The 14388-nt window shown below is 42.6% G+C and overlaps 1 protein-coding gene across 3 annotated transcripts in view; it reads left to right on the top strand.

Moving 5' to 3' along the window:
* Positions 1-14388, top strand: part of P4HA1 (prolyl 4-hydroxylase subunit alpha 1) — a 720153-nt gene that overhangs the window by 367327 nt on the left and 338438 nt on the right. For all 3 annotated transcript variants that reach the window (XM_069610530.1, XM_069610531.1, XM_069610532.1), the window contains 2 exons: positions 2534-2710; positions 6363-6433. In XM_069610530.1, coding sequence (XP_069466631.1) covers positions 2534-2710; positions 6363-6433 — 248 coding nt within the window. The remainder of the gene's footprint in view (positions 1-2533; positions 2711-6362; positions 6434-14388) is intronic.

Below are 14388 nucleotides of genomic sequence, written 5' to 3'. Positions count from 1 at the left end.
GAGGTAACTTATTCCTACTGTACATTGGCATTGTGTAGTATGTTGAGGGTATATTACATTACATTCTCACCGCCGTCTCAAGTGTTACTGCTATACAATCTATTCTAAGAATGTGAATCCATGAAAGATCCAATGCTGGAGAAGGGAATAGTTTCTTACCTGTAACTCCATTTCTCCAGCATTGGTATCTTTCATGGATTCACATGCGCCCGCCCACCTCCCCGGAATGTAATGTATTTAATTGATAAATTTAACCCTTCCTACTTTGGAGGGGCCGAAATCTGAAGGGGAACCGCGGGGGTGGGCCTCTTATACGGGGACATCCTACGGAGCATGCGTAGGCGGGTCCTAAAAGGACGTAGATAGGACACAAAAGTGTCGGAAGATTTCCTATTGGAAAAGGCTATATATGTGTACCGAGGGGTCCCAGTCTGACGATGGGGAATATTCTAAGCATGTGAATCCATGAAAGATACCAATGCTGGAGAAATGGAGTTACAGGTAAGAAACTATTCCCTTCTTATGTGTGCTCCGTTTGAGCCTTTACATTCTTGCCCTTTCAGGCTGTTAACTCTGAAAACTGTGTTTTTAGTTGCGGTTACTTCCGCTCGAAGCCGCTCGAAGAGTGAGTGAGTTACAGGCACTTTCAGTAAAGCCACCCTTCACTGTATTTCACAAGGACAGGGTTGTCCTTAGAGTTCGTCCTTCTTTTCTCCCGAAGGTAGCGACGGAATTTCATTTGGCCCAGAAGGTTGTTCTTCCGGCATTCTATCCTCCTCCGCATCCTGGTAAGGGAGAGGAGAGGCTCCATAGGCTTGATCCTAGGAGAGCTTTAAGCTTTTATGTTTCACGCATGTCCCGGGTCAGAGTGGACGATCAACTCTTCATTGGTTACGCTGGAAAGCGTTTGGGGCAAGCTGTGACGAAACAGACTTTGTCTCGCTGGATTATTTTGGCCATCTCCGAGTGTTACCGCTTGGCGGGTAAGGACCCACCGGTTGGCTTGCGGGCCCATTCTACCAGGGGTATGGCTGCATCTATTACCCTGCAGAGGGGTGTTCCTATTCGCAACATCTGTGATGCAGCCACCTGGGCTTCAGTACATACATTTGTACGTCACTATTCCCTCGATTCCATCCGAGGACAGGATCTGGCCTTTGGCAAGGCGGTCCTTTACTCTATTTGATTGGCAATTCTAAATTTTGATTCTAAATTCTTTCCCTCCTCCTTGCTCTGGTACCGCTTTGGGAGTCTGTCATAGATATGGAATACGTTGGAGGACCCAATCCCCTCGAAGAACAAGTTACTTTCTTACCTGGTAACGTTCTTTCGATGGGATGGTCCGACGTATTCCATATCGCTCCCTCCCTGCCTTCCCCGCTGCAGAATTTCTTTTGCGATTGCAGCTTACGTTCCGCAAGGCTTTGTGTCTGACTGGCAGTTGACTAATGTCACACGTTCTGGGTGAAAAAACTACAACTGAGGCTACGGGCGTCGTGCGTCCTACTTATCACATCGGATGACGTCGGACGTCGGAGGAGGTCCTCGACGACGGCACATCAACGTCATCGACGCAGGACGCAGACGCCGAAAAAAGTTTCCGATTACATGTCATAGATATGGAATACGTCGTCGGACCATCCCATCGAAAGAACGTTACCAGGTAAGAAAGTAACTTATTCTTTGGCGTGGTGAGCTTTAGAGAAAGTTGGAGACATTCATGAGTGCAGTCTCAGTGGAATGTTTACTACTGTAGCCGGATTGAAGTAGATCTCAAAGGCCATTATCCTTAAGGCACTTAGTGATCCTGTTGTGGAAGAGTGTGATTGTTGGCAGGCATTTGAGTACCTCAAGTCTGGAAGAATTAATTGGTTTGTATTGGTTCTGTATCATAAAACAAGTGCTTAGAGACCAATTGTTATGACAAAAAAGCATATCAAAGACCATTCTTCGATTTCTGATCGTGTCCTCGCCAGCAGAAAGAAGAGCATTATCCATAATATGATGCTTTTTCTAGGTGCATGCTCTGAAGAGGACTGTGGTCTTCACCTCAATTTTGTAAAGCCATGGTCCTTCTATGGTTACTAGTTTTGAGCCATGATTCCATATTATTGAATAACAAGAAGACATTCCTGTGTGCAATGGTCTTCATGTGGAGTATTTTGTAGATATGTGACTAATAGTTCAGTCAACAATATAACCACTTTAATCCTGAATACATTTTTAGCATGGAGAAATCTGTTAAATGCGACTAATTAGTCTGTCTTCAATATTCTAGTAGTGATAGCCTTTTGGCTTTTTGCAAGTGTGCCGTAAGAAGCTTGCATAAGATACAGTCCAAGTGCCATAACTAAAGACATCCAAATTTAAGGGCACGCTCATTTGATGCTTTTTAATTGTGCTGTCTGCCCTTTGTTTTTAATTGTGTATTATAAGTTGAAATATCTATATCGTGACTTTATGTAGAACTATCGGACTGCTTGCATACCTGATCTTGTACCTCTCTAAAAGTATGCCTCTGCTTGTTTGCTAGACTCCTCGTCGACAGAAGAAGCTTTTTTGCCGATACTATAATGCAAATGGAAATCCAAAATACATCCTTGCTCCAACTAAGCAAGAGGATGAGTGGGACAGACCTCGCATTGTTCGCTTCCACAATATTATCTCTGATGAAGAAATTGAAAAAGTTAAGGCGCTGGCAATGCCAAGGGTGAGTGGTGGTTTAGTGCCGGTTTTCTCTCAGAAACAAAGGACCTATTAGTCCTGTGCAAAATTGAAATTGGTCGCATGAAATTGCTCTCATGAAATTGCCCATTTTCTACTTTTTACGATATGCTTTATGTAACTTTGAAAATATTAAACTCAGTTCTTTTTAACTTTCAAAGTAAAGTCAAATAAAATATTGAGCTTCTGTGATATTTGTATGACCATTAGAGAACTTTCAAAAATAATTTGAAGATGAATTTTAGCATTGCTTTATTGCTAAGAAAGTTAAAAATCCTAAGTGAATAATTCAGGTTTTTTATATTTTTTTATATCAGTTTATTCTCTTCAGGCCCTTCTTATATTTTTGCTTTCCTTCTTGGTTATGCTTTCTTGGATTTGACTGGGATGAGTATGAGTAGCCCCCTAATGATTCTGTCCCCCTCCCGGGTCTCCCGTTTTGCCCATTACCTGATACTTTCAGGGGTAACTTCACTGGAGTTTCTCTCCATTCGGGATTGGTCTTCGCCACCTGTTTAGCTTCCTTTATCCCATCAATGCTGTTTACTCCGAATCTTCCCTTTAGGATGACCATCCAGTATTTTTAGATACTGACGTTGCACGATTCCAACCGCGTAGTGGTTTCGGCATAGTTTCTGGGACCGCTGGTCCGTCACTAGATCTTCGTGGTCACACTACCTCTCTTCATTCCTCTCTCCATCCTACAGGACCCCATCTGTTGGGTTTCGGTCAGCGAGCAGTTTTGACAACTCGTGTGCTTTTTCGAATTCAGTCTCCTCCCCACTCGGAGATTATGTAGCTCTGGGCCTTCCCTGGCATACCTCAGTGTCTCTCCTTCTTTGCCTGCTGCAACACTCTTCTTGTTGGCCCATACTCCTCATCTGTTAATTGTAGTTTTCCATTTAAAGGGATACTCAGTTTCTTACACAACAGCACATATTTATTATTTCTTCATAGAAGTCTTTGCCGGGTATACCTAAAGAGGTAATGTTGGGCTGTTCTTAAGTAACTTCCTCACAGGACCGGGAGTCCTTGTGCCCACAGGGGGAGTCTCCCCCGTTAAGATCCTGCTTGCCTCTAACCCTGTGGAGGATGTTACATTTCAAATACAGTGTTTGGTGTTTTTGTATGTTTTAATATTGGGTCGCACAGATATCACCTGCCAATGTAATGTTCCCGCTTATACAATCACACCAATTCGGGCAAAGAACAGTGAGGTATTCAAAAATGAAAGTTTATTTAAAAGAATAATTTTCACACAGCTGTCTCCAGCTTTACTCTGGAGTTCACTGCAATATGGTGTATGCGTGTATATATTATCCCTTCGCACTAGCACAAGTCATAGTTAAGGTTCACATGTCTCTGTGGTGTTTCAGAAAATTATATTTCTTCACTTTCGAATGCTTGAATTAAAAAATCAGAAAATATTCGAGTACTTTTTCGAGGCAGCCGCCTATGCATGCCAAATTTCAGATTTCTATGTTAACGGCTTCATGGTTAAAAAATGTTTCCTTTGATCTCGTTTTGAACAGCTTTTAACATGGGGTTTTCCATGGGATTATTTTATTTTTTGGCCCAAGTACCTCACAATTGGCCGCTTTGATTTTCCTAGGTTTTTGCAGGCACCTACTTATTATTTGAGATTGCTCCACTCAGAGATGCACTGGAACAAAAGGTGGCGTGTAACCTTTTGGCAAAGGCCAGCCCAAATCTGCACTGCAAGTCTCCCTTTGTCTCTTCTCAAAACGTTCTTGCGTAGTGTTTTACTTTAAATGCATTCCAAAGGGTTCAATAAAGAGTAAATGTTTATACTTATCTGCTAGTGTTGCACATTTGTTTTATGAAATTATTCTTACCTGTATTTGACAATAACATTTTAAGAAAATGATGTGGGGACATTCCCTCATTTTGGTATTTGTGGAAAGTGTGTTCTGTATCTGTTAACCAGTCCACTCCACCTCTTGAGTTGGGCTTGGGCTGCTCTACTACACTACTAGAGAGCCTGAGGAGCTTGAAGGAATTGCGGATACCCTTCAGTCAGGACCACCTAACTAATGGCCTAGGGGAAAACCTCCCTATAACAATAAGTGAGGGTTAGAAGAACCTAATTTTCATAAAACGAAATCGCAGGCATTGCAGCGGTCAGCACAAGATTCTGTACCTCGCAAAGTGTGGCAAGAGTTGTAAAAAGGGGACATTTCCCCACGTCTGATTAGTTGGTCCTAATCTGAACTAGCTGGGATGCATCATTATGCATCTAGGGGAATGGCCTTTGCCAGACCTTCCCTCCAGATATTGTTTAGGGAAATATGCATCATTTACATTCTATCTATTGTATTTGGCCCAAGTGCATCTTCAACTTAGTCTGTACTTTACCTATAGCCTGCTCCTGTTGTACTCCATATGATTTTAGGATAGCCCTGTGCAGATTCTATTGAGATGCGAAAGCTGAAAGTACATCTGAAGGACCTGTCTGTCTAACCCCTGGAGCTCAATGTTACTTCCTTTCCTTAGTGTGATTTTGTTGAACTGGTAAAAAGGAATGTCTGTCATGCAGTAAGACTTCCTTGAGCCAATCCCAGGAATCGTTCCAACTGGAACACCTTGCGCGTGTTGCCAAAAAAATAGTTTATTCATCCTACACAATCTTATTCCTTTGGCCTTTTTATACTAATGAAAGTTTCTCAATATACATTTGACTACTCCTTCAGAGTTTCACCATTGCATCTTGTTAAGCGAGACTAATGACTGTCACTTATTGATACTCTTTTCAAAGATGTGTTGATGTGCAGATTATAGTGTGCTTCAGACTTGAATACTGGTTCCCCAGGGAGTTTATCCTTTCTAGTCACACATGCTGCTCTACCTTTCACAGGGAACCTTGCCACTGTCGCTTAACTCACTCATTATAGCATTCTAAAAATAAATAAATGTTGGACAGTTCTCCTGATGCGAAGTAAATAAGCAAGCCACAAAAGAGGGCCCTACATTGAGAAACAAAAGTAAAAGAAGAGTTTGTCTGCAATTTAAACATGAGCTCAGAGCCCTTTGGTGGTCTTCAGCTCCAGAAGAGTATTTCTTGCCAGGCCCCTTATATAATGGCTAACCACCTATAATGTTGGTTCATTGCAGCATGAAGCTGAAGTAATTTTCCTCTGTCCTGAGCAAAGGTGAGTTGAGTGTCACAAACCCAATGTCACTGGTGGGAAGGGTAGTACAGCATACTGTGTAAAATGGTGCTCTCCCTTGCCCAGGCTCACCGGTCTCATACTTCACAAGGCGGATGCTCTAGTCTAGTACACATCAGTCAGACTAGAGGAGGGTCTGATGCACAGCCAATAAATTGGCATGGAGACACACTTTGCCAACTTTGAGTTGAAGTACTCTTTCCTTGGGCTGCCATATAAAGTTAACAGGTAGGTTGTACATGAGGGAAGGGAGGTTGGGCCTTCCATTTTTCTCCATCAAATCTTTGAAATGTTTTGTTAAATTTGCAACCAATTATGTTACACAATGTATGGTGCATGCCTCTCCCAGACTCCCATCCCCCTCTTTGGAGGGTTCTGATTGGTCGGATGAATTGAATGCAAAGTTTATTTTTTATGTAATACAATTGTTCTGATTGGTTGGCTTTACAGCTGAGGCGAGCCACCATTTCAAATCCCATAACGGGCGTTTTGGAGACGGCACACTACAGAATTAGCAAAAGGTAAGGGAAAACATCAACTTCTGCAGTTGCATCCCTTTGCTTGGGTGTTTCTTCTGACAGTCTGCATGCTCAGAAGGGTAATAAAGTTAAGTTTCTTGTCTTTGTTTATCAGTAAGTGATGTAGCTGTTGCTGCCGGGTTTCACAGATTTCCTTTGTAACTGAAATTCTGCTTTAATATTGTATGTACATGATGCATTTATTCTGATGGAAGGTGTGTTATGCAAATAGGTGAAAGTTTTTATTGTATTTCTATAGACCGCCACACCCCTTGAATATCCCATCCAGATCATGCAGAAATATTTTTCTCTATTGCTAATATTGCAGGTAATTGACTTTCTGCACACACAAATCATACTTTACCTCAATGTACCACATTGCATTGTCAGTGGATCTAGTGGTAGAATTCCCCTTTTGGGTCCCACATATATTGTACATTCATCACCATGCAGTTTCTCCAGGGATGCTTAAATACCCTGCCAAACTGCAAGTAACATAAGGATAGGGAGAGAAACGGGGAAAGTCAGAGGTGGTAACAGGCGAGTGGGGAGAACAATACAAATACAATACACGAATGTTGCCATTTAGATGTTGAAATCTAGCACTTAAGGTTCATGGATGTGAGTAATCTCCGATTTGCACTTTGAGTAATGCTTTGTTTCTCCAGCATTGGATCGGTCATAGATTCACATACTGTGAATATTCCCCAACATCCGGCTGGAAATGCTCAGAAAACCGAATACGTCTGTCACTTTTGTACTCTACTATAGTCCCTTTTGGGTCATTGCCCACGGCAAATAGGAACAGCTCCCTTAGCCCCTCCCCTGTCGGGTATCTTTAGATTTATTACTGCATGTTCGTGTTGGGAGTCCTCCAAAATCTTCCCTCTACTATTTAAGAATGTCTTAAAATATATCTGCTTTTCCTACAAAACCATCTTTCAACAAAGGTCATCTTCGATTTTGGGGGCCCACCCCATGGCTGGGAGGGAGAGCCTTTTCAAGGCTTGCGCGAACTGCAGCCTAAAGAACGTCTATTTCGATGACCTTCATGATGACTGCTTGTACTGTCTGTATCTGCTTCATGTCATTGAAGAATGCAACATTTGTCAGTCTTTCTCAAATAAGACACGTTGCAACCGACAGACTGGTTGTGTGGCTCAATGACACTGGTGGGGCGTCTGACTCTGATTCAGTACGAGTCATGCCTCACTTCAGCAGGGTAGGCTAGCCCAGCGAACCACCTTTAGTACGAGGTCAAGGTCACACGAGGAGCCTTGCAGCAGCAGGTAAAAGCTCTCAAAGGCATCCAGAGACAGGCCGAGAAGTCTCGGAATTTGGCAGAAGGATCTTCACCTAAGGTCAGTGCTTTTATCCGCAGCAATGATAAGGGGATGCCAGCCGGTCGTCCCCTTGGCTGACATCAGCAGATCCCACACCAACATGTTTACTACCACCGACAACAGTTTACCAAGGTGGCTCCACCATCCACTGCTAAATTGTCTACCTCGTCGACTTCTTACCTACCTTCTACTCCATCGACTAAATTGTTAGCGACCACTAAATCTATTAAGACACCGTCGACAACTCCATCAATGACGACAGTCAACAACGCGATCAATACAAAGGTCAACAACTACTTTTTCGGTAACAAAACCGGCGACTAATGTCAACGATAAAATCTATCAGGAGCTCGTACTACCTCATCGACGACTATTACGTTGTCTACGCTTTTAGCACACCCTCGCCCATGATACTCTCTACCAGAGATTTGGGTGCCAGTACAGCCAACGATAGTGGTGGATCCACTCCTTCCTTCTTCAGAGGAAGGAGCTGAGGGAGGGTATCATGTCTCCTCTCAGTTCTCCTGTTCAAGAGCCCAGTCGACCACCATCAAGACGCGACCCACCACGTAGGAGGTCAAGCTCTTTAAGGCACCCGCACTACCGCCAGTTGTACCAACCCCTGCAAGGGATATTTCGATCGACCTTACCACTCCACCTACACTTGTGTCCACACTTCAATAAAGACTGCCAGATCCTTCACCAGCCTCAGACCCGTGCCTTCAATGCTCTTGAGGCATTCCTGGTCCTACCCGCCCCTCCAGGGAGGAATGGCGGATAACAAGGCATCTACAATTGTCTGACACTGATCCTTACCAACAGGACGATGTAGCTTCCACTCATACATCTGTCAACGATGAATTTGATGAGTTCATCTCAGCAGATGGCCCACCAGATTAAGTCCCAGCTAAAGACTCTTACCCTGAATCGAGGATGATTAATTCCACGTGCTCATGGTTAGAGTGGCCAAGATGTTTGCTTCGCTCTAGAGGGGACAGCCTCCTATTTCAAAAGAGAACATCAGAGGAAGTCCATGATGTCCATCCCCCTCCTTAAAGATATCTGGTAGGATGGCCTTGTGACCGTGGCACACCATTCTTCAGCGCCCACAAAAAGGACAACTTTGATTAAATAAAAGTGTTTGAACTCGGAAGCCTATCACATCCGACGATTGGGTGCTCTCCCTTCTCCAGCAGTGCCACTTGCTGGAGTTCATAAGCATGCCGCCAGACTTTTCACCCATAAGCAAACCGGAAAAGCGCCACCATCTGCTACTACAAGAGGTGCGACTGTTGGTGGCCAGGGGGGAAATGGGGGGGGGGGGGAGGTGCCAAAGCCAGACCTAACGTCCAGAGTCTAGTCATGTTATTTCCTGGTCATTTAAAAATGCATTGCGCAAGAAGTCTCGGGGTTGGAGGATCATCTTACATCAAAGGGTATGCCACAAGTTCCTCAAAGTAAAACATTTCATATGGCTACATTGCAACAGGTCCTGTCTCAACTGCAGTAAGGGACTTTCTAATGGATTGTGTGCTACTATGTATTCCTCATCTATGATATTCGGATCTCACCACCTTCGCTGTGCTTTGCTGTTTTGGAAAAAAATATTCGGCAGAGGGGGCTGTGCACGAGGTCGTGGCATCGATGTCACCAGTCGTATTAATAGCTTGTGCCGCGTCCTTTGGCTTCAGTTTGATTTTTTTCCGATAGCTTCGTATTTTCCTCAGAGAAAATGTCGGCTTCTTCGACCACTTTCACTCCTAAAACGGGGTTTAAAAAGTGTTGACTGGTTCCAAAATGTCGATCAATGACCCTCACCATGTCTGCCTTTGGTGCTTGGGTTCAGACTGGCAACTTTGGCTCCTGTCAATCGATGACGAGAAAGCTCTTCGCAAACTAAAAGGTAAACTAGCGGTGGGGCGGGAAGGTTGGAGGGCCTCTTCGAAGACCACTTCTAAGAAGCATAGAAAGTTCAGTGCGTCGAGACTCCGATAGGCATAAACACTCAGAGATCTCGATCTAGGAGTAGATCGAGACGTTCGTCTTCTAAGAAGACGAAGAGGAGACCTAGATCTCCTTCCTCTTCGTCGGACACATCTCCTGAGATGGTAAGATGTCCGACTAAGTCGGATTCCCCTAGGAAATGGAAAGAGTTTAGAAAACAAATGATGAAGGTCTTTGAGAATGCGGCCCGACCCCCTCAAAGAAACCTCATAAGAGCCAGATCCCAGTACCTCCCTTGGACGATGCAGGAAAATCAGAAACTACTAAAGCCAAGTCCAGTAGTAAGGAGGAAACTCGACTATCTCGACCCAATGTTAAAACATTGAAGGTTCCTTGAGATTCGAGTGATTTCCCCAGTATCGTCTAGAAAGCATAAATAGTCGAAGCACTCAACGAGTTAATCGGCGCCGACTACCTCGAAGCCGATGGAGATATTGGGTCCTTTATCGAAGTTGTCATCAACGATTTCAAAGAATCCTTCGATTCCCTCGAGGCAAATTCCGGAACAGAAAGAAATGTATACACCTTTACCCAAAATCAGACTTTTTAAAGTCCATGTCCTCTATTTATGAGGAAGAAAGTGCCTTAGAGGAAGAAATGTCTCCATTTGGAGTAAAAGTTGGCTCTAGAAATGTGCCAAAGGAATTGATTGCCCCTGAGTCAAGAATGAGAGACCTGTGCGACACCCTTCACACTGCCAGTGGCATTGACACGTCGCTGTTGGGGAGAATTCTCATAAATATGCTAATTCCCTTCACCTTGGCGACACCCAGCAACTTTGTTGGATTTTGAGGACTTAATTTTTTTTTACCTGGAGTGAGTCTTTTTTCCCACCCATTTTGATGTGTGTTTTACTCTTGTGTTCTTTGATTATGGAGTTTTAGACAACTCCCTAGGCATCATCTTTTCATTTGTCACAAAGCACCCTAGTGCAGTGACACAGGGAAGCCTTTTAGGTTGACTACCTTCTCTGGGATAAACTACTGTTTCCCAGAGAAAGTAAAGTGAAATTGACTTTACTAGTCTTTTCAAAATTCCTAGACCGAGCACCAATGTTCCCTGTAAGCTGTGCGCATGTGCGCTTGCCCAACTTCCTTCTGGGTGCCGCTCAGAAGAATTTTAGCAGTGCGCAAAGACAATTCCCACCTATTCAAAAGGATATAACAAGGAACAGGCCATAGCAGGTACCACATATTTGCTTTCTCTAAAAATGAATCTAAATTATACTAACTAGTCTTGAGATTTTGGTCTAGCCTATTTACATTGCCATACTATGCCAGCTTGACCTTAAAAACCTAAACTGGAACAAGTGAAGGTCTTCGAATATCTGGGTTTTCGGTTTTCTGACACTGGTCTATGATCATTCCAGATTGAAAAATCAAAGTCCAACCAAGAGAAACATAGTGGTGGCATTAGAACATTTTTTGTAAAGCATGGGAAGGGTGCAATCTCCCCTGCTTTGGTACTTTACAAGGCACAGCCAAAAGCCTTGGTCCTTTACGGGCGGATATCTGGGGATCTACTAATCCCCAGGCCTTTCAAATTGCAGAAACTACATTTTAGAAAAATGTATTGTCTCTACACATGGGGTCTCCCAATACCTTGCTTCATACGGAGGTTGACATTCGCCCAATGGGGGACGAGGTTAAGTTAAGATCTGTCATCTATTGGGCTAGGCGGTGGGCAATACCCGCTCTCGCAAAATACAGAGATGCTTTGGAGCATGTTTTATCACTTGAAGTGGTAAAGGTCTTCCGTGGGTGGTCCATGTGAAGAGCAGTTTAAAAGATCTAAATTTAATCAGTTTGTGGGAGTCCATGAACTATTAACAGAGCCTCTCCAGTACTAATAAAACGGTTTGCACTGTTGGTGTCTAGAAGGAAGCTCGTGAACTCATTCTCAAGGTTACTCTTGGGAATGGGCCATTTAGAGAACAAACCAGACTTTGGGTATGTACAATACTTCCATTTGCAAAAACTTTATATCTAAAGTACAGACTGGCTATTCTGAAGGTTGCATCCTTTGTGAAGTCTTGGGATGAGGCCCACACAGGAATATACCCTTTCTCCAGCAATTTAGAAGAATCTGTTTCTCATTGCCTCTTGCTGTGCGACAACTGGGAGACCGGAGAAGAATGTATTTAGGACGCATGTTTGTCACATTTGTACCATCTTGGGAGGCCAACCATTTTTGTAAATCTACCAAATTAGAAATGGTATATTGAGTGGCAAAATGTATCCATCTGGCATGGTTGAGCCCAAAAAGGTTATTGCTAAAAATGGGAATTTTCCTTAAACTTTGGCAGGCAATCTGCAACAAATTTTGAAAATTTTGTACAAATCAGTTGTCCTAAGGAATTGCTAAGATATGTATGTTTTCAACTGAATGGTTTTTTTAGGCGTGTCAAGGTTTTATATTCTATTTCATTTTACAATTCATGATGTATAATTGAGTTGATTTGTATTCTTGTGCCTAAAGATCTATATCAAATAATGGCTAAACCAACAAACGAAAAATGGCTAAACGAAAAACCTAAAAATAGATTACACCCATACGAGGTTACAAACTAATATGAAAAAGTGGCTCCATGAACAGAAGATATGCCTGCACACATTAACCAAATTATCTTCCAACCCATGACTCCTATACTGGACTCTACCACACTTATACCTTATGACTCAAACTTCCACCCCAGGTCCCATTCAGATATTACCAGGCAACCTTGATTCTGCGAAAGGTTACCAGACTTGTACCTACACCCACTTCCTTTATTTATGTTATAATATGAATGACGTTGAAGCACAAGAATTTCTGTTACTCATGGTGCCTTTGCAAAAGCATCACCCAGACTATGTAACCCAACTGTCTGCTCAAATATCTGATACTGACTGCAAGTAAGAAGGCTACTTGATTGTGTATGCGTATCCCCTGCGTCCTATTCTTTGTACATATGTCACACATGCACTTTGTAGTGGCCCCTTGAAAGTTAACACATTATAAAACTCAAATATTTCCGTAATTTGGTTTTTGAGCAGGCAAAGGTCATGCTTAGCATCTTCTACTTTAGCATAGCTAACATTACCCTATAGGTGGAAAGCAGCATTGCAATATCATTAAGTTGGCCTGCACGGGATAATGGGCATGGGCTGTGCCTGGCATTACTTGTATAGTATTGGCTCAACGGATACTCAGATAACTAGAATGCTTTATACACAATCTGCAACCATTCAGAGTTTTCAGTGACCTTGACAAATTTTACGGTAACTCGTTGCTATACAAAAACGGGTTCACTGAGCACTGACATAATGACATAATCCTACCCAGCAACTTAAAGGTGGAGTATGTTGCAAACAATCTTGTATTCACTTCATAATAATTGTGCACGTGCAAATTCATGACATTTTCTTAAACTGCACATATCATGGTGAGGCTTTAAATATTGTTTGCTTGCAAAGTATTGTGGGTCTGCAAATATCCAAGTGAGTGTTTTATTGCTACAATCCCTCACTTTTTATAGAGCCCTGTCAACTGGTATTGGAGGTTAACACAGGAGTTGGTGAGGGGTACGGGTGAAAGGGCATAGGAGAAGACTCCTTTGGGTTGAAGAACAAATCATCAACTTTCAAAAATCAAATCAGACGTTTTGATAGTACAGTGAGAGAAATGTGTTTTTTATTTTTTTTGGGCTAAATGATAGGAAACTCTAGTAACAGTCTAGGAAAGTGAACCTTCTGTTTCTTTCTATGCTCAGCTGCTGAGGAATTTGCAATATAATCATGTATTTGCGTTTATTACCTCTAGCATCCCCATGCATCTTGTGTAACTGATAGCATTGAATTTCAGAAGACTGGTACCTATTGGAAAGTTTTCTGGCACGCCCATTTTAGTTGCCATTATTCTATTTGGAAAAATGTAATCCTGTCTGAATTTTCGAACGGCCACATCAATGATAAGCGATATTTGTATGTTGTAATAAACAGACGTGTTTTTTTCCAATGGCATTTTCTGCATGGTCTCTGAGCAGTGTCAACAAATGAATAGCCACAAATAAACCTATTGTTTAACCTGAGCATACAAAGCTTGTTTTTCTCTGCTAAGGTAAGTATGGCATTTATTGAAGTTTTGGACTTCACATATAAAATAGTCTTGGATAAATTGCATATAAAATATTTTCTTTTAGCCTCTGTGTTTGGAAAAAGTGTTGCATGATGTACCTTTTTTACAAAGATTTGTAAAGAATTGCATTGGTTAGGAAGGGAAATTCTCTTCCAAACTCTTCGGAGATCGTAGCTCACGAAATACACATGCCAACAAAGTGGCTTACCTCATTATTCTGTTGCGCACATGAAAAATAATGTGCGCCTGAAAGCTAACCATTTATGCATTTAGGGAAAAATAATTAGCGGGAACATTGCCCAGCACACCCTATCTTACAATAGAGTGCTGGAGGGGTTACCTAGTATCCCCTATGTCTAGAAACTCGTGTTGCAGTCAAATGCTACCCTTTCCTATCGAAATGGCTGGTGGCAGTGGTTTTACAATGAACTAACATGATTTTTCTCAACCGCGAACAAGGGGTGCGTTAAATCGCAGGAGCCATGTTTTTCAAGA

The sequence above is a fragment of the Ambystoma mexicanum genome, chromosome 8 (genome assembly GCF_040938575.1).
Source record: "Ambystoma mexicanum isolate Mex_15411 chromosome 8, UKY_AmexF1_1, whole genome shotgun sequence".
Taxonomy (NCBI): Eukaryota; Metazoa; Chordata; class Amphibia; order Caudata; family Ambystomatidae; genus Ambystoma; species Ambystoma mexicanum.
The sequence above is the reverse complement of the archived record's forward strand: the minus strand, read 5'-3'. Positions and strand labels throughout refer to the sequence as shown.